This window comes from Schistocerca nitens, chromosome 2, assembly GCF_023898315.1.
Source record: "Schistocerca nitens isolate TAMUIC-IGC-003100 chromosome 2, iqSchNite1.1, whole genome shotgun sequence".
NCBI classification, from domain to species: domain Eukaryota; kingdom Metazoa; phylum Arthropoda; class Insecta; order Orthoptera; family Acrididae; genus Schistocerca; species Schistocerca nitens.
Genome location: NC_064615.1, coordinates 1,156,569,913 through 1,156,588,873, shown reverse-complemented (window position 1 = coordinate 1,156,588,873; position 18,961 = coordinate 1,156,569,913). Strand labels below are relative to the sequence as shown.

The 18,961-nt window shown below is 41.8% G+C and overlaps 1 protein-coding gene across 1 annotated transcript in view; it reads left to right on the top strand.

Annotated features, from left to right (window-relative positions):
* LOC126235608 (fatty acyl-CoA reductase 1-like) overlaps positions 1 to 18,961 on the top strand; it is a 252,893-nt gene that overhangs the window by 121,406 nt on the left and 112,526 nt on the right. Inside the window, exon 6 of the mRNA XM_049944319.1 lies at positions 16,756 to 16,939. Coding sequence (XP_049800276.1) covers positions 16,756 to 16,939 — 184 coding nt within the window. The remainder of the gene's footprint in view (positions 1 to 16,755; positions 16,940 to 18,961) is intronic.

Genomic DNA, 18,961 nt, shown 5'->3' with positions numbered 1-18,961 from the left:
GAACGATTCGCACAAGAATCCTGCAACAAACACCACTGACATTCTAACTAACTCTACTTTTAGTTTTGTGATGTCAGTAGCCGGTATTCCACTTAAAAAGTCCTTGTTCATACAAAATATGCGTTCTAAGTATTGATACCATCCGTCTATTGGCTAACAATACGAGCTCCTGACTATCAATCCATTCTGTGAAAACCGCACGTCAATAGCAGTTACAGTTTCCGCAATATCTTCGGTTCAAGTCACACAGTACAGCATCTTGAAAGGCACTACATTTACTACCAAAACCAAAACAGCCAGGGAAGAGCAAAGTGAAATACGCTCTGAACACGGGTGACTGACTGCAATATTCTGCATCAGACATCTCGGAATTATTATACAACAAAGGCCTAGTATTTGGTATAGAATTTAAAGACGTAACACAGTTGAATTAGAAATACGAGGGTGGGTCAAATGAAAACCTTAAATATCTTTTTAAATATTATATAGTGTGCAGAAGTGGTACAAAGCTGTATCACTTTTGAATATAATCTCCCTCACGCTCAATGCAAGTGCTCCTGCGCTTACAAAGTGCATAAATTCCTCTAGAAAACAAATTATTTTGGTAGTACGCCCAACCACTCATGCACCGCGTGGCGTACTGTAATGTTGTTGCATTAATTTGAGGTGTAAGCGGTGCTGATATTCAAGACCATAAAAGTGGGTTAAAAGCTGTGAGCTGTCTGGGGAAGTTAACCTTGCATTACTGAGCAACTGTTTCACCAGGTATCCAGTCTAGCTTACCAAATTCCCAACCAGACTAACATTAATTATAATCTTTTAATCGTCATACGACAACCGGTGATATATATATATATACACACAGGGTGTTACAAAAAGGTACGGCCAAACATTCAGGAAACATTCCTAACACACAAAGAAAGAAAATATGTTATGTGGACATGTGTCCGGAAACGCTTACTTTCCATGTCAGAGCTCATTTTATTACTTCTCTTCAAATCACATTAACCATGGAATGGAAACACACAGCAACAGAACGTACCACCATGACTTCAAACACTTTGTTACAGGAAACGTTCAAAATGTCCTCCATTAGCGAGGATACATGCATCCACCCTCCGTCGCATGGAATCCCTGATGCGCTGATGCAGCCCTGTAGAATGGCGTATTGAATCACAGCCATCCACAATACGAGCACGAAGAGTCTCTACATTTGCTACCGGGATTGCGTAGACAAGAGCTTTCAAATGCCCCCATAAATGAAAGTCAAGAGGGTTGAGGTCAGGAGAGCGTGGAGGCCATGGAATTGATCCGCCTCTACCAATCCATCGGTCACCGAATATGTTGTTGAGAAGCGTACGAACACTTCGACTGAAATGTGCAGGAGCTCCATCGTGCATGAACCACATGTTGTGTCGTACTTGTAAAGGCACATGTTCTAGCAGCACAGGTAGAGTATCCCGTATGAAATCATGATAACGTCCTCCATTGAGAGTAGGTGGACGAAACTAAAATGAGCTCTAACATGGAAATTAAGCGTTTCCGGACACATGTCCACATAACATCTTTTCTTTATTTGTGTGTGAGGAATGTTTCCTGAAAGTTTGGCCGTACCATTTTGTAACACACTGTATAAAGAGAATTTAAATAAAAAGAAATAAATCAGTCTATATTTGGAAATTTATTTTAACATTGATCATTGAAGTTTCAGCATATTAAACTTGATTCATAACTAAACTTGTGCCTTATTTAGGATTGTGAAAATGTGAGTTTGTAATCTTACAGAACACATCAAATATGGAGCCAAGATTGGGAGACTGCATACAACACTGCATTCATAAAATAACACACGAAGAACGTTGAAACATATGCAAGAGGAAATTAACCACTACCAACCGATTCAATTTTCACCCAAAGAAGTTACGTTCGTAGCGCAATCCTGTCCGTCATGTAATTACCACTCACTGGTATACTAAACTCATACTAACTCTCTGTGAAACCTTCGAAAAATGGCTCTGAGCACTATGGGACTTAACATTTGAGGTCTTCAGTCCCCTAAAACTTAGAACTACCTAAACCTAACTAACCTAAGGACATCACACACATCCATGCCCGAGGCAGGATTCGAACCTGCGACCGTAGCAGTCACGCGGTTCCGGACTGAAGTGCCTAGAACCGCACGGCCACCGCGGCCGGCGTGCGAAATCTGCCCGAAAAGAATAGCTGAGGGCTACTTTGATGATTACACCACATGCTTCACGTGGTCAACTTGGTTTACACAAAGAGTGTAACTCCACAATAATTTTGATAATTAAAATAAATTAGATCGAAAAGCAATTTACAAAAGAAAAACCTCGAACTGGTTACTAACGTCTTACTATTAACCTGATGGGTCAAACAATTGTATACGCACTTGGTACTGGTCTCACAAAGTACACCCCACGTGGGTTGAACATAATGAAAAGTTGCTATATTGAAAAATATTGTCAAGGCGAGACGTTATAATGTCAAGCACATTCACATTTAAGATTGATGATCTTAGTTACAGTTACTGATCAACACGTGGTTCCACTTTACTCACAAAGTAGTGACAAAGCAACTACTGGAAGATATTCTGAACTTCACACTCGAAATACACCACGTTGCAATTTAAGATAACATTAGATATTTTAGAGCTAAACCTGAAATAAAGGTGATTAAATTTTCAGTTAGGCTGAACTTAAGAAATCCATTGTCCTACGGACTTAGCAGACGCGCGCTTAGCCGGAGATCTTACAACTTCAGACGCTCGCCGCAGACAGACTGACCTGGGCCACTACCGAGCGTGCTTAACAGATACAAACGGAAGTGACCAGAGAGGCAGCTTCCTATACCAACATGACAAGGGACGGACAGACTATACTAAGAATAGAAACTCTCTGCTTTTAGAAAGCGTAGCTACCTGTTCCGACGTTGGTCCTACTGTTCTCTAGCAGACAGGCTTGTCTGCTACCATCAAGCATGCAACTAGAAATACATGTGCTCATTCATCCTCTCACACAGAAGGGAAGGGGAATGACCGTAACTTGTCATATACAGTATATAAAAGAAAGTGGATGTAGGTTCCGTATGAGACTGTGTGACACGAATTACATATAAACTGTGTAGTAGTGTGACAGATGGTTCTTGTTTATGTGTAAAAGTAACACGTTTCACTGCTCAGTCTCCTCCCAGATAGTCAGAAACACCACAGTAAATTTAGAAGAGGAATTTATGCCGTAAATGACAACAGATTTAAGAAATTAACATGAAAGGAATCCAACAGAGACCTTTCCTAACCCCAAAGCTCCGGGAAAAGACTGTGCAGGGAATTTTCTGGCCATGCTAGGACATTCCCAAGCAGGCTTCTCACACCGAACTTAAATCAAAAATGTAAAGAAAAGGCAAATTGTCACCAGCTACTTGCTAAAACACAATAATTTCAACACATCTTTAGAATCTACTAATTTGAAAGAGAAAAAAAAACTATTTGTGACTCCTATTTAAAAGATAGTGTAGACCTAATTCGGTCAGCAAGTAAAAACAATGGTTCCTGTGTCATTAATATGAAAACAATTTCTGGTTGTTCACCAGTATTTGCTCATTGGAAGAGCCAACTGATCACAGGAAAATTTATGACTGTTTATTAACAAATAAAATTTATGAAAATAGCAAATTGCCACAGTAATTTAAAAAAAAACTTGAAAATAACATCAGTACTATAAAGCAGAACATTACAATGCACAATCTGCATAAACAAAAAAAAGATAAGAGAAAAAACATGTTTTACAAAGTGGTTATCGCAAAAAAAATTCTATTCTTATAAAACTAATAATTTGTAGAATTAAAATAACTTTGTGGCACTAATTTAATCACTCTATTATATTTCAGTTAGTTGGCAAACAATGATCACTGTGTCATTATACTGAAACTACAATTAATTATGTGATTGTTACCCTTAAGAGGTTCCTCACTATAAATATGCCCCATGCAAAGGCTAATCGATCACAGTCCAATGAGCATGAATAGCTATCTGACTGATAAATGAAGCAATGCCACAGGAAAGAATTTTCGAAACAAAATATCACAAATCTAATACAACACACACAAACGAACATTGAGAAACTAAACAGCTCTGAAAGTACGGTAGTCAAAAAAAAAAAAAAAAAAAAAAAAAAAAAAAAAAAAAAAAAACCTGCAAAATACAAGAGTCAGTCTAAGAAAAAAACACCAATAAATCGAACCCCTGCAAAATACACGATCAAAGTTTCTCTGAAAGAACACACGTATATGCATTGGACTAAAACCGTATAATCACTGTTCACTGGCACACTCAGTAGTTCCACTGTTCCGAGGCACAACGTACGGGCGGGGGGGGGGGGGGTTCGTCACCGCGCTGTCAGTAGGGATTTTTTGTCCATCTGTTGTGTGCAATCCCGCCATCTCTGCCCTCTCATGAAGTTTCTCTTGGTGGCCAGTGTCACGTATATCTCGATTTGGTTCCATGTTTGTGTTGTCAAATTCGTGCGGTATCCTCGTTTGACACGCCAGGTTGATATTCCTGGGCAGGGATGACACTTAAGGGCTCTTCTTTCTGCCACCCTTAGCTACCACAGAACATCGAACCATGATTTACTGTCTCTTGACAGTGGGCATCCGCCAGGAAATGTTGCTAGGCGTCGTTGAAGTCTGCCAGTTTCTCTGGACGTACATGCCAAAAGGCTCCACGCCCCTTGTGTTGTCAAATTCTTAAGTTATCCTCAATTGGCTCACCAGTTTGATATTCCTGGGCAAGGATGACACTTAATGGCTCTTCTTTGTGCCACCCTTAGCGACCAGAGAACATCGAACCATGATTTACTGTCGCTTGACAGTGGGCATCCGTCAGGAAATGTTGATAGGCGCCGTTGAAGTCTGCCAGTTTCTCTGGACAGTACGTACCAAAAGGCTCCACGACCCTTGTGTTGTCAAATTCTTGAGTTATCCTCAATTTGCTCGCCAGTTTGATATTCCTGGTCAAGGATGACACTTAATGGCTCTTCTATGTGCCACCCTTAGCGACCAGAGAACATCGAACCATGATATACTGTCGCTTGACAAATGGACTTCCGCCAGGAAATGTTGATAGGCGTCGTTGACAGTACCTGTCAAAAGTCTCCACGCCCCTTTATCCCCTGTCTTCTGTCGGTTCACCGCTGCCGTCTCGTCACGGTCGCGTGCGTGTGGTGCGTTGCTAGCAGATGGATTTCCGCGCGGTGGACCGCTCGGCCATCTCAGGTCATCACCTCCACGAAGGGTCGCACTGGTGCGGCCGGCCATTAGCTCCGGGTGCAAGGGAAAGTGTTTGCCGCGTACCCTTCTTATGTTGCCCACCGCGCTCCCGAAATGGCCCGGTTGACAGTGTGTCCTGCTGGGAAACCCGCCTGTTTACAACTAGTCCTCCTCCTCGCTGCTCCCGCTGTCTCGTAAGAGCTAAGCCGGTTTGCTTTCACGTTCTCAACTGCATTCACAGAAATTGTTCATCATAGTTTTGTGATTACAAAATGTCATACATAATACCACTTAGTATTGGCTTTCACAATTTTTAAGAACAAAAGTGAGACTTAATTTTTTTTTGCAAATCAAAAAAAATTACATGATTCGACAATATAAAAATAAAAGTTAAATGACTTGACAATATAAAAAGTAAAAGCGAAATGACTTTACAATATAAAAATTAAAATTAAATGAGCTGACAATATAATATCTAAATCCACATCACTAATGTGGTTCTCTTGCGTTTTAAGAAATCAAATGCTACTTATTAATTCACTAAAATAAATAGGATTATGCCTTGTGCAAGTACAGGTCAGGGAAGCATAGGGTTCACATGTTATTTACACACACACACACACACACACACACACACACACACACACACACACATGCACACCTTTTGTCTATACTACAAACTAACTACCCATAAACATGTATTTCTCAAAATTCTACTTCAATCCACTACTAGTTAATCCTACAAGCTACTTCAATGCTACTTCAACACAGTGTTTATACCACTACAACATTGTTCTAATTTGTTCTCTTCTTGACGCTCGCGGCATATGTCTTGTCACATGATAAATATGGAGAAACTTTCCTTAAACATACATAGTAAAAAGAACAATGGTTATTTGCACGCCAAAACATTTATACCAGTTGACACACCTGATAAGAGACTCACAATTATACATTTATCATACTCATATGTTTATACATAAAACAGTAAGACAATTTCATCTAAAATTACGTTAGCACAAGAATTAATCACACAGATGACTCTGAGAAGGGTAAAAATATTTTCATCCTACAGGTTATATTACATTTTCTTACCCATTTTGCTCCAATTTCGTTCCTTCTTTAAGTTACCTTTCGCTTCCAAATCAGTTATTTCTCCTGTGGTGGTTATTCCTGATTCATTCCTCATGAATGGCAAAATTGTGGTCTCCTCTATTCTGTAAAACAGTTTCATCTTAACATATTGAACTTACAACAGACACAAAAGATCCGAATCCTCCTGTAGTTTAAATGACAAATGTTTGGCTTCATCCTTATTACATTAAACCAAGCATTCGTTAGAGCCCATAATCAATATTATTTACTCTTCCTCTACCTTCAACAGAGAAATCTCCTCAGTTCAACTCATGTAGGCTGCAGTGCATCTCGCAACAGCAAAAACGGTAAGCTGTAATGCTCACAGCATCAGCAAAACACATAAACGTCACTTTCCTAGGACAAGTATTAACGCAGAATAACTTTTCAGGCTCTGGCACAACATCAATCAAGACTACAAAAAGGATCCATATATCTGTTCCATTCTCCATTGGCTGGAAAACTGCTCGTCATTTGACTACCACAATAATAATTCAGGGCCACGTAAATTACACAAACCACAATTCTTCTTTCACCTTGAAGGGAATCAATCCACTTACGAAATTCACAGATAGCACTTTACGTACTCAGCTGTAAAGAACAAAAAAGACATATATCATCAATATTAACATATTAGCGTTTATTGGGAAGCCATTGGTTAAACAATCGTATTATCGCATCCTGTTTTCAAGATTCCAAACTTACTCATTGCCTTCTCAGAGTTCTCCTATCTTAAAATATTCATACAGCACGCATACTATAGTAAGAGATCCTCATTTATACTGACAGATATAGAATAGTAATAGATAGATAGTGGCACTGAAAGCAGAAAATCTGAAACAAGGCTACTAACAGCTGGGGACCTGGGTTTGCCAGACCCATAATACCCACAGATCGGATATTCCCCTGAGTTTTGCATTAATTCAACGCAGATCTTGCTTCTCTCAGGAGCGACTCTTTTCAATTAACACAGAAAGCCATAAACAGCATTTCACTCGTTCACAAAGAAACGTTTTATCTTCACATTTTGACCAACCTAAATCCTAATTGCACAAGAAAAAAAAAAAAACTAAAAACATCACTTCAATCAATCACATAGAAACATCTTTATAATTATTTTTACCAACATATTATTCAAAATGCATTTATCACAAATGTAAACTAATCAATTGTTTCTCTTTACCGTCTTCTCTACTCCTCACTGTCCTTTCTACTCGATGTATGGTTTTACGTTTGACACATGGTGTAGCCCTTTTGATTTCTTCGATCGAAGAGTTTCAACGTCTATGGCGTTTTCATGGGGAATCTTCCTTATCCGGTATGGGCCGTTAAAGAGATTAAAAAATTTCTTGCAGGCACCTGACCGTTTGTTAGACAGCATGTGTGATCTGATAAGAACTTTTTGTACTACATGAAACATTGTTTTTCTCCCGTTTCTCTTATACACCTTGACTCTGGCTTCTGCTGCACGCTTGATGTTGCGTAAACCTAAGTCAACAATTGCGTTCCGGCGTAGTCTCGGCTCTAGTGGCCAAGGCACCACCTCTTTGATTTTGCTCGGGGATCCTTGTTTTTTAGCACAGTGATTGGCGGAAGCTGTGTTGACGTTTTAGGCAACTCATTAATTATGTTTTGAAATCCTTTTAGGTGTATGTCCCACGATCGGTGATCACGACTGCAGTATAACCTACATAATTTTCTTAATTCGCCCATAATACGCTCACTGGGGTTCGAGCTGGGGTGAAACAGAGATATATATATATACGTTTAATTTTTATCCTTCGAAGCATCCGCTGCCAGTATTGCGATCTAAATTGTGGTCCATTATCAGAGATAACCCTTTTCACACGCCCAACTTCATGCAGAAACTGCTTTTCAAATGCAGTTGCCACTGCCCTTCCTGTTGCTCGCCTCAACGGAGTCAGACACACAAACTTGGAGGTTAGCTCCACCGCTACGAAAACATATGCAAAACCTGCTTTAGATCGTATTAGTAGCCCAAATAGATCCACGGCCGCGAGGTCACAAGATTTGCTTGGTATTATCGGGTGCAATGATGCAGCATACGTCACTGTGGCCGCATTTGCTCGCTGACAAGGTCCGCACACTCTAAGAACACAACGCATACGCCGTAGCATGTGATTAAAATAGCATGCCTCCTTCAGTTTTTCACAACATTTCTGTGCTCCGAAGTGACCATAACTCAAACGTATTTACCATATAATTTTGTTTACAATTTCCTCCGGAATCACCAACACCCATCTGGAGTCGTCTGGGGCTCGTTATTTGAATAGTATTCTATTGCGCACTAGGTAGTACTGGTGTATTCCTACATTCTCCTTGTCCTCCCACTTCTTCTTTATATCTTTCAATACTGCGTCCTTATCCTGTTCGTCCGCTATACTCCCTAAAGAGGTGGAAACAAAGTTCTCGAACGCTACATTCTGTAAGTATAGGATGCTAAAATTAGTTTCACCGAGTTCCCCTTCTTCTGTGTGAACCAAACCTATAGGAATGCGCGATAAAGCGTCAGCAACTACATTTTTCTGTCCCGGAATGTATTCTACAGTGAAATTATATTCCTGTTGGTATAGTGCCCAGCGTCCTAGTCTCCCATGCGTGATTTTTGTGCTCATAAGAAATTGGAGTGCACGATGGTCAGTGTAAACCCTGGTGATCCTTCCAAATAAGAAATACCTAAATTTTGAGAATGCCCAAACCATCGCGAGTGCTTCGAGTTCTGTCACGGAATAATTTTTTTCACATCGAGAGAGCACCCTGCTCACAAACGAGATTGTTTTCCAAGTTGTAATATCATTATTTCCTTCCGTTTGAAACAGTACCGCACCTAATCCTGACAAGGAACTGTCCGTCATTACACAGAATTCTTGTGTCAGGTCGGGATGCACGAGGATGGGAGCCTCTACCAATGCCTTTTTCAATTTATAAAATTCATCCTGTGTCTCTTGATCCCAGACCCACAAAGCGTTCTTCCCTATTAGTCCACATAGACGGGATATACCAAGTACACTAAAATTTATATATCCCTTTTAAAAATTACACAGGCCTAAGAATGCTCGCAACTGTTTTTCATTTGTCGGCATTGCACACTCCGCTATCGCCGCAATTTTCTCCGGGTCAGGTTGTATTCCATTTGCTGAGACAATATGGCCTAAGAATTTTATCTTCTATTGTCCGAACTGTGACTTATCTAAGTTGACTGTTACACCTGCCTTCTCAAAAACATCCAGTAGTCTGTTCTGAACGTCATTATGATCCTCCCACGACTTTTCCGCAATTAATATGTCATCCACGTAAATTGTCACTCGCTGTTTCAAATCCTCAGGCAAAATGCTATTTAATCCCCTTATAAAAGCAGCTGATGAGACGTTTAGTCCGAACGGGAGACGCCGGAATTGGAAACAATTTCCATAACACAGGAACGCTGTATATAATCTGCAAGATGGGTGTACCACGATTTGCCAAAAACTCGAACGGAGGTCAACAGATGATAGTACCTTTACCCCGTGGAAACGTTGTAAGAGTTCCTCAAGGCTCTCAAGCCTGTCCGTTTCCGACATAATAATTGTGTTTATCTGTCTCGAGTCTAGTACCAAACGAACCGAGTTGTCGCGTTTTGGTACGACAAGCAAGGGTGAGTTGTACGGGCTTACTGCCCGCTCAATTATTCCTTGTTCTAACATCTTGTTTATTTCCTTCACCACCTGGGCTTTATGCGCCACGGGAATAGGATATGGTCTAACAGAAAAATTCTGATGGTCACGTACTCTAAATTGGTAAGTAAAACCCTTAATCGACCCCGGAGCCTCAGAAAATACCCGTTCATGATTCCTAAGTAGGCAATACAATTTCACCTTTTCCCTGCCGTGGTTCTGACACCCGCGATGCTCTTTCTCAGAGCATCAGCAAAAACATCTTTCCCCTGCTCACCAGACGTAGAGCACGACTCACTTACATAGTTCACGAGTAGCTCTAGTCTGGGTTGCGACTCGGTTTGAGCTTGAAATTTTAGGCAACTGATTTCTGGCTCGACACGTAATATGCATTCATCAAATACTAAATTAATTGGCTGATCCCCAGCTTCAAATGTCATTACTCCTCCACCCATGTCAATTACTGCATGGTGGGCATTCATGAAGTCATTTCCCAAAATCATTGCCACATTCAGCATTGGGAGCAAAAGAAGTTGTACCTAAACTCTCTTCCCTGGAAGGTAAAATTAAGCCGAGTCTGCCTTCGGATTTCTACGCTCTTACCGTAGATTGCGCCCTTCACCTTTATTCCTCGCACTTGAAAAACGGGCCAAGTTCCAGTCCCTTCGCATTTTTGAAATGCTGCCTCGCTCACTATGGAGAAAGGGCTTCCAGTGTCAATGACACACTTAAAACATATTTCGTTTACTGCAACTGTCACGACTGGATTTATTCCCGAAATTTTAGCACTCATAGTTTCTTGTAACAAATCCTCTCTAATATCTTCCCACTCTATATACCGTATGCACTCATTTCCCATGTCACTCATTTGTTCCGATTGGGCGCCTTCTGCGCTGATCGTTTGTCATTGCCGGTTTTGTTCATTTCCATTTGCTGGATTACGTCGAGGGTTAGCCGGCCGAGTTTCAACATCATGAGGTGCTCCGCCTACAGTCCCATTCCCACCGTGTTCACCGTAGTATCGATTCTGGTTGCCGTAACTGTTGAGTTCACGATACTGTCCACGTCCTCGACCATTTCCGTTGTTCCACCTGTGTTCGCGACTGTTACCCCAGTTTCTATACGGCCGGTCCCGATTATTGTTCCGTTCGCGTCGCGACGACCAGTCACGCCGTTGATTAGTACTACAGCCACGACTGCGATCGCGCTGCTGTGCCCCGTAATAACTTCGTGCCTGATTAGGCGGGCATTCTCCTGTATTGTATTCCAACTCTTGGAGAAGAGTCTTAAATGTTTCCACATCCTCTTTGCATCGTCCCGCAAGAATGACGTGGCGCAAGTGCATCGGCAATTTGGTGATGCATATCCTAATTAGTTCCGCAGGCCCGTATGGGTTGTATAAAAATTGATCTGCCTGCAGCATGTGGTCGAATAGGCGTGCTGAGCTGCCGAAACCAGACTGGTTCAAATTTGGCAGCATAATTATGCCAAGCTTGACCCTATCTTATGCCGCTTCCGACCAATAGGTGGACAGAAAGGCTTGTCGAAACTCCCGAGTGGAGTTGCAGTGACGCGCTGCCGACCTCGTGCGAATCGCCGGTTCGCCTTCCAAATAGCCACACATATATTCTATCTTACGTGAATCTGCCCAGTCGGGGGGAAGGCAGAATTCAAATTGCTCGAGCCATGCTAGTGGATGTATTCCTTTTTGCGAATTTCGGAATATCTCAAACTTTCTCACTGTAAGGAAATGTTTGAAATCAAATCCCCGCATTTCCTCCTGGCGAGGCCCTTGAATGTTTCTATTTTTCTCATGTCTGCCCCTCAAAATACATTCTTCCCTGTCGTCAAAATCTCCCTTGTGGCCGGAGTCCCTCTCTGCACTGTGCGTACGGCTACTTTTAGTGCTATTGGCGAGTTCGGAATCACACCCAATGCGGCTTTCCAGATGCCCCACGCGTTCTTGTAATTCGCCTGTTATGGCTTTGTGCAGCCTGTTCACTTCGAAGTGTCCCTTCTGAAATCTAAGAAGCGAACGCAGTTCTTCAGTCTCTATGACTGCTACCGGTGTGGTATTGTTATCGCTCTCCATCACCTTCATCGTGCCTACAATGTCCGCTAATGCCGCAATCTTATCCTGTATTTGTCTGTTGTCCTCTGCCCCAGTCTGCTTCAATTGTTGTATTTGCTGTTCGAGTGCGTGAATCGCTTGACTGTTGTCTGCTACTGTGTTGCTAACGGACGTGGGACAATGCGTTTCTGCCTCCTGGACCCTCGAGAGTACCTGCTGGTGTTCCCTTTGGCATTCTTCTCTCAGCGCTTGGAAATTCCTAAGTAGCTGTTCTTCGCTCTCTTTCGATTCTGCATCACGACTCCGCTTGCCCTGTTCTAAGGCTTGCAGACAGTCATCGATTTGTTTAAGTGTACGGCCTAATTTTTTCATAATATCGCTTTTTAATTCACTTGCCAGATTGTTTATTCTTTGTGAGATATCATCAGACACTCTCTGCATCGACTCGTCGACTTTATTTGTCTGCTGGATTAGTTTTTCGTCTATTTGTTCACCTAGCTCGCGGATCGATTTTTCAGATTTCTCTGTCATTTGTTCGCCTAGCTCTCGGATCGATTTTTCAGATTTCTGCGTCATTTGTTCACCTACCTCTCGAATAGATTTTTCAGATTTCTGCTTCATTTGTTCACCTAGCTCTCGGATCGATTTTTCAGATGATTCTTTTTGTCCTCAGAACGATTTTTCTGATTTCTCTATGTTTTCTTTATTTTGTTGCAACAAGGCTTTCATGAGTTCTGCCAAATCAATTTGGTTAGTAGGAGGCAAATTAATTTCTGGCTCTGCTGTGAGCCCGTTCATCCTGTTTTGCATTTCGTCTGAAGTATTCCCCATTGCATTTTCGGAACCGTCCGACGCATTAATATTCGAAATCAAATTATCCCGTTGGTCCATGTTGCTTAAGTTGTTGGACCGCCTACTTTTAGCTTGGTTACGTGTCTGCATTAGTTCAATTTATACCCGGTACGCAAAACACTAATCACAATAAATGTATCCCCCAAAAATTGCGACAGTTAAACGAAAGGTACCAAACCTAGTACGCACTTCTTCACACGCGAAAGAAATTTTAATCTTTGATCGAAGCAGTGCAATTTACAAGCGAGAAAAAAAAACACACACACATAAAACACACAAATATAGAAAACAAAAGAACAAGGCAAACAATGCTGTTCAACAACGCCGTGACTCATTTGAAAGTCTGCTCAGAAACAACGCAGAAGTTGTTTGAGCGCTGCAGGGGAAAAAAAATTAAGATTATACAACGCTCGCAATCTAACGTTTCAGAGATTCCAGAGACCAGCGGAATCACAGAACAGGGTCGCCATGTGTAATGTTGTTGCATTATTTTGAGGTGTAAGCGGTGCTGACATTCAAGGCCATAAAAGTGGGTTAAAAGCTGTGAGCTTTCTGGGGAAGCCCGCATCTTGTGGTCGTGCGGTAGCGTTCTCGCTTCCCACGCCCGGGTTCCCGGGTTCGATTCCCGGTGGGGTCAGGGATTTTCTCTGCCTCGTGATGGCTGGGTGTTGTGTTCTGTCCTTAGGTTAGTTAGGTTTAAGTAGTTCTAAGTTCTAGGGGACTGATGACCGTAGATGTTAAGTCCCATAGTGCTCAGAGCCATTTTTTTGTCTGGGGAAGTTAACCTTGCATTACTGAGCAACTGTTTCACCAGGTATCCAGTCTAGCTTACCAAATTCCCAACCAGACTAACATTAATTATATCTTTTAATCGTCATATGACAACCGGTGATTATATATATATATATATATATATATATATATATATATATATATATAAAAAGAGAATTTAAATAAAAAGAAATAAATCAGTTTATATTTGGAATTTTATTTTAACATTGATCATTGAAATTTCAGCATATTAAACTTGAATCATAACTAAACTGGTGCCTTATTTAGGATTGTGAAAATGTGAGTTTGTTATCTTACAGAGCACATCAAATATGGAGCCAAGATTGGGAGACTGCATACAACACTGCATTCATAAAATAACACACGAAGAACGTTGAAACATATGCAAGAGGAAATTAACCACTACCAACCGATTCAATTTTCACCCAAAGAAGTTATGTTCGTAGCACAATCCTGTCCATCATGTAATTACCACACACTGGTATACTAAATTTATACTAACTCTCTGTGAAACCTTCCCGAAAAGAATAGCTGAAGGCTACTTTGATGATTATACCACATGCTTCACGTGGTCAACTTGGTTTACACAAAGAGTGTAACTCCACAGTAATTTTGATGATTAAAATAAATTAGATCGAAAAGCAGTTTACAAAAGAAAAACCTCGAACTGGTTACTAACGTCTTACTATTAACCTGATGGGTCAAACAATTGTATAAGCACGTGGTACTGGTCTCACAAAGTACACCCCACGTGGGTTGAACATTAAAGAAAAGTAGGTATATTGAAAAATATTGTCAAGACTAGACGTTATAATCTCACGCACATTCGCATTTAAGATTGATGATCTTAGTTACAGTTACTGATTAACACGTGGTTCCACTTTACTCACAAAGTAGTGACAAAGCAACTACTGGAAGACATTCCGAACTTCACACTCGAAATACACTGCGTTGCAATGTAAGATAACATTAGATATTTTAGAGCTAAACCTGGAATAAAGGCGATTAAATTTTCAGTTAGGCTGAACTTAAGAAATCCATTGTCCTACGGACTTAGCAGACACGCGCTTAGCCGGAGATCTTACCACTTCAGATGCTCGCCGCGGACAGACTGACCTGGGCCACTGCCGAGCGTGCTTAACATATACAAACGGAAGTGACCAGAGAGGCAGCTTCCTAGACCAACATGACAAGGGACGGACAGACTGTACTAAGAATAGAAACCTCTCTGCTTTTAGAAAGCGTAGCTACCTGTTCCGACGTTGGTCCTACTGTTCTCTAGCAGACAGACTTGTCTGCTACCATCAAGCATGCAACTAGAAATACATTTTCTCATTCATCCTCTCACACAGAAGGGAAGGGGGATGACAGTATCTTATCATATACAGTATATAAAAGAAAGCGGATGTAGGTTCCGTATGAGACTGTGTGACATGAATTACATATAAACTGTGTAGTAGTGTGACAGATGGTTCTTGTTTATGTGTAAAAGTAACAAGTTTCACTGCTCAGTCTCCTCCCAGATAGTCAGAAACACCACAGTAAATTTAGAAGAGGAATTTATGCCGTAAATGACAACAGATTTAAGAAATTAACATGAAAGGAATCCAACAGAGACCTTTCAGCACCTCTTAATCAGAGAGGGACTTCTTTCCTCCCATTGCATCTTTGAGTAGTCCAAACATATGTAAATCACTTGGGGCAGGGTTTGGTGAGTGTGGTGGATAAGGAAGACACTCAAAATGCAGGTCTGTGATTGTTGCAACTGTTGTACGGGCAGTGTGGGGCCTTGCATTGTCATGGTGCAAAAGGACCCTTCTGACAGCAATTCACGTGGTTTTGATTTAATTACAGGCCGCAGATGATTTTTATGAGGTCTGTGTATGATGCACTGCTGACAGTGGTCCCTCTTGGCATGTAATGCTCCAAAATGTCGCCTTTTTTCGCCCCAAAAAAGGGTCATCATAACCTTTCCTGTTGATGGTTCTGTTCGAAACTTCTTTGGTTTTGGTGATGAGGAATGGCGCCATTCCTTGCTCGCTCTCTTCGTTTCCGGTTGGTGGAAGTGAATCCAGGTTTCGTCCCCAGTAACGATTCTTGCAAGGAAGCCATCACCTTCTCGCTCAAAGCGCCGAAGAAGTTCTTCACAAGCATCAACACTTCATTCTCTCATTTCAGTTGACGTGGCACCCATCTTGCACACACTTTGTGAAAGTGGGGCACATCATGCACAATGTGGTGTGCTGACCCATGACTAATCTGTCAATGCCATTCAGTGTCACTTGGCGGTTTTCCATCACAAAGGCTTCATCTGCTGCAATGTTCTGTGGAGTCACAACTCGTTTTCCCTTACCTGGACGAGGAGCATCTTCCACTGAAGTCACACCATTTGCGAACTTGGTACTCCATTCGTAGACTTGCTGCTGTGACACACATGCATCACCGTACTGAACCTTCATTCGTCGATGAATTTCAATACGTTTCACACCTTCACCACGCAAAAACCGAATAACAGAACGCTTTCTTCCCTGGGGCAAGTCGCAAGTGGGGCGGCCATCTGTATACTGACACTTCGACGGTATGTGCGCATCTGCACTATGCTGCCACCTACAGGAGTTTCTGCACGCTGTTTGTAGCACGCTTACCTACTTACGGGTTAACGGCGCGAAATTTCGATTTGTTATTACAAATTTAGCGTTTTCATTTGACTCACCCTCGTATTATATGCAGCCAGTACCTTTGTGAAACTAAAATAGAAAATCCTGGTAACCGGAAAACTAGTGTGAATAATGTATCGAATCCCAGTTCCATATCATTTCGCTCCCTCCGTTACCCCATCCTTGCCTCGGCGACCACACTGTTTCCAGTTCGATCAGCTACAGAGCACTCGCCGCTTAGTGATGCGCATTTGTGAGCCAGGCTGAAACTTGTGTGTGCCTACAGTGCTGGGTACGTACCAGGAGCCGGTGGCGCTGTGGGTGGGGAACATGTACGGACCCAGCGCGATGGCTGCCGGCGCAGCACTGGGGGTTCTGCACACCATGCTGGCGGACACGAGCGCGATGGCGGACGGCGTGCCCGCTGACGTGGTCGCCAACGCAACCGTCGCCTGCGCCTGGGACACCTGGTGAGTTCTTCATACGTTGAGGCCGCAATGGCCATGAGCTGCAGAAGGGAATCGATTGCGTGTGTGACTCCTAAGGGACCAAACTGGTGAGGCCATCAGTCAGAATCGATTGCCTTGAAGCACGTGGGCACTACTATTGACATCTACTCCTTGAGTGCAAGGTCGCAAGTTCAGTCTTTAGTAAGTCTCACTCGAAAATACTGTGTTAACAATTTTGATAGGGAAAATATAAACTTTTAATGACTCACCATGTGCATCAGGAGTGAAGGTAGAAAAGAGTGTGCCGCAGGTACAGACATCAAACTTATATGGTATATATGTAGTAGACTTCATAAAATGAATATCGTCAACACTCAAGACATGTTCAGAACAAAACATTGTCTAGCACCACGAACATCTAATGAAAAATGGCGTGTCACAGTGATCACAAGGGTTCGCACCATCAAGACTGAAGGCGAACTCCTTGGGAGATACAAATCGCGCAGAACGTTCAGCTACGTATCCGCTCCTAAAGAATGCCTTCAGAATCATATTGGTGTAACGGGATGATGAAAACTGTTGGAATGCGACGGCATGTAACCGAATGTGAAACAGTCTGTCGTGGAGCTCACCGTGAAACTGGCTATAGTTTAAGGTGTAGCTGCAGACCGTGCCATAATATGATTTATATTCAGGGAAAAACGAACATCCAGAAGCTGAATTTGTCTAGTGGTTTCATATGGTATGGATTGCAATATCACGCAGTGTTCAGGACGGATAATTTGCTCTAAAGGAGTATAATTTTTATGTGCATAGCAGCAACAAAGCAAAAGCAAGTTATTTTGACCAGCTGTTGTCCAAAGGCAGTGCTCAAACCATAGTTGTACTTTTACGCCCATTTTCCCACTCTTGCTTCCTGTGAGTTAAATATTCCCTACTGCCTTTGTAAGATCAGGCGCACGAGAAACAATTGCAGGAGGCAGAGCACCACGCAGAACAATAGCTTTAGAGCCATTACCACCCAGATTATCAGTCGGCATAATTGTATACGAATGCGTTAAAGACATTGATCTCTCATATGAATGTCCTCTTCAAATCTCAGTTAAAAACATACTCCCTACTGAACAATGGAATACGTTTGTTTATCTCATGTACGTTTGTTTATCTCATGTACATATGTCAACTTGATGCTTTGAAATTTCATCGTCATAGGTCTTCCAATTCCGTAGCACTGTTTGAAGTTATGCAACCACCCATTGAAATCACTGTAATCTATGTCGCGCGCAAATTGATGTGCATAACGTAGTAGGTCACTATCATAAAAATCCCGTAAATGGTATCGAGTATCCTTGAAACCTGCAAACACCAGTTTTTGTAGCAAGGGCGCCTAGTCGTGCCTTGTATATCAGCATTTTTCTTAAGAATTGCTGCGAACTTATTCATAATTGCTTTCTTACTACAGTCAGTCCCACAAGAAAGTGTACGCTGTTATCTGTATGAAATAAAAGGCACTATTATAAATATATGTTTACACGAAAATACATGTTATTACTAATTGCACAATTACCTAATAGTCAATCCAATCGCTACGCTACGTTTAAAATTACGGTCCACACTTTCTTGTGGAACTGACTGTATGCTACGACAGATCTTCCATGTACATAATTATATTTAGTACCCGTTCCTTGGACAATGATTGTCTTTTACTACGTTTCACTGGAGACGGTATTTGTGGCCCCCTGTGCAGCAAGGATGATAAATTACATGCGTCGACAACTCTTTCAGTATCACTTTAAATTGCTAAATGTGCATTACCATCATTGTGGTCCTCATGTACGTTGTCTTCACAGTCGAGCGTATACGACACCGCACATTCCTCTGGCACATCTTGCAGAAAAGCTAACATTTCATCTGTCACGTCTCCCTCACTCTACAAAATTCCTGGGTTCCTTTCTGACAAAGTATCAACTTCGGTAACTGATGCTGTCGATATAATGCAATGTTTGCCTTGTTTACGGTTGTCATTGCTCTACTTTCTATCAA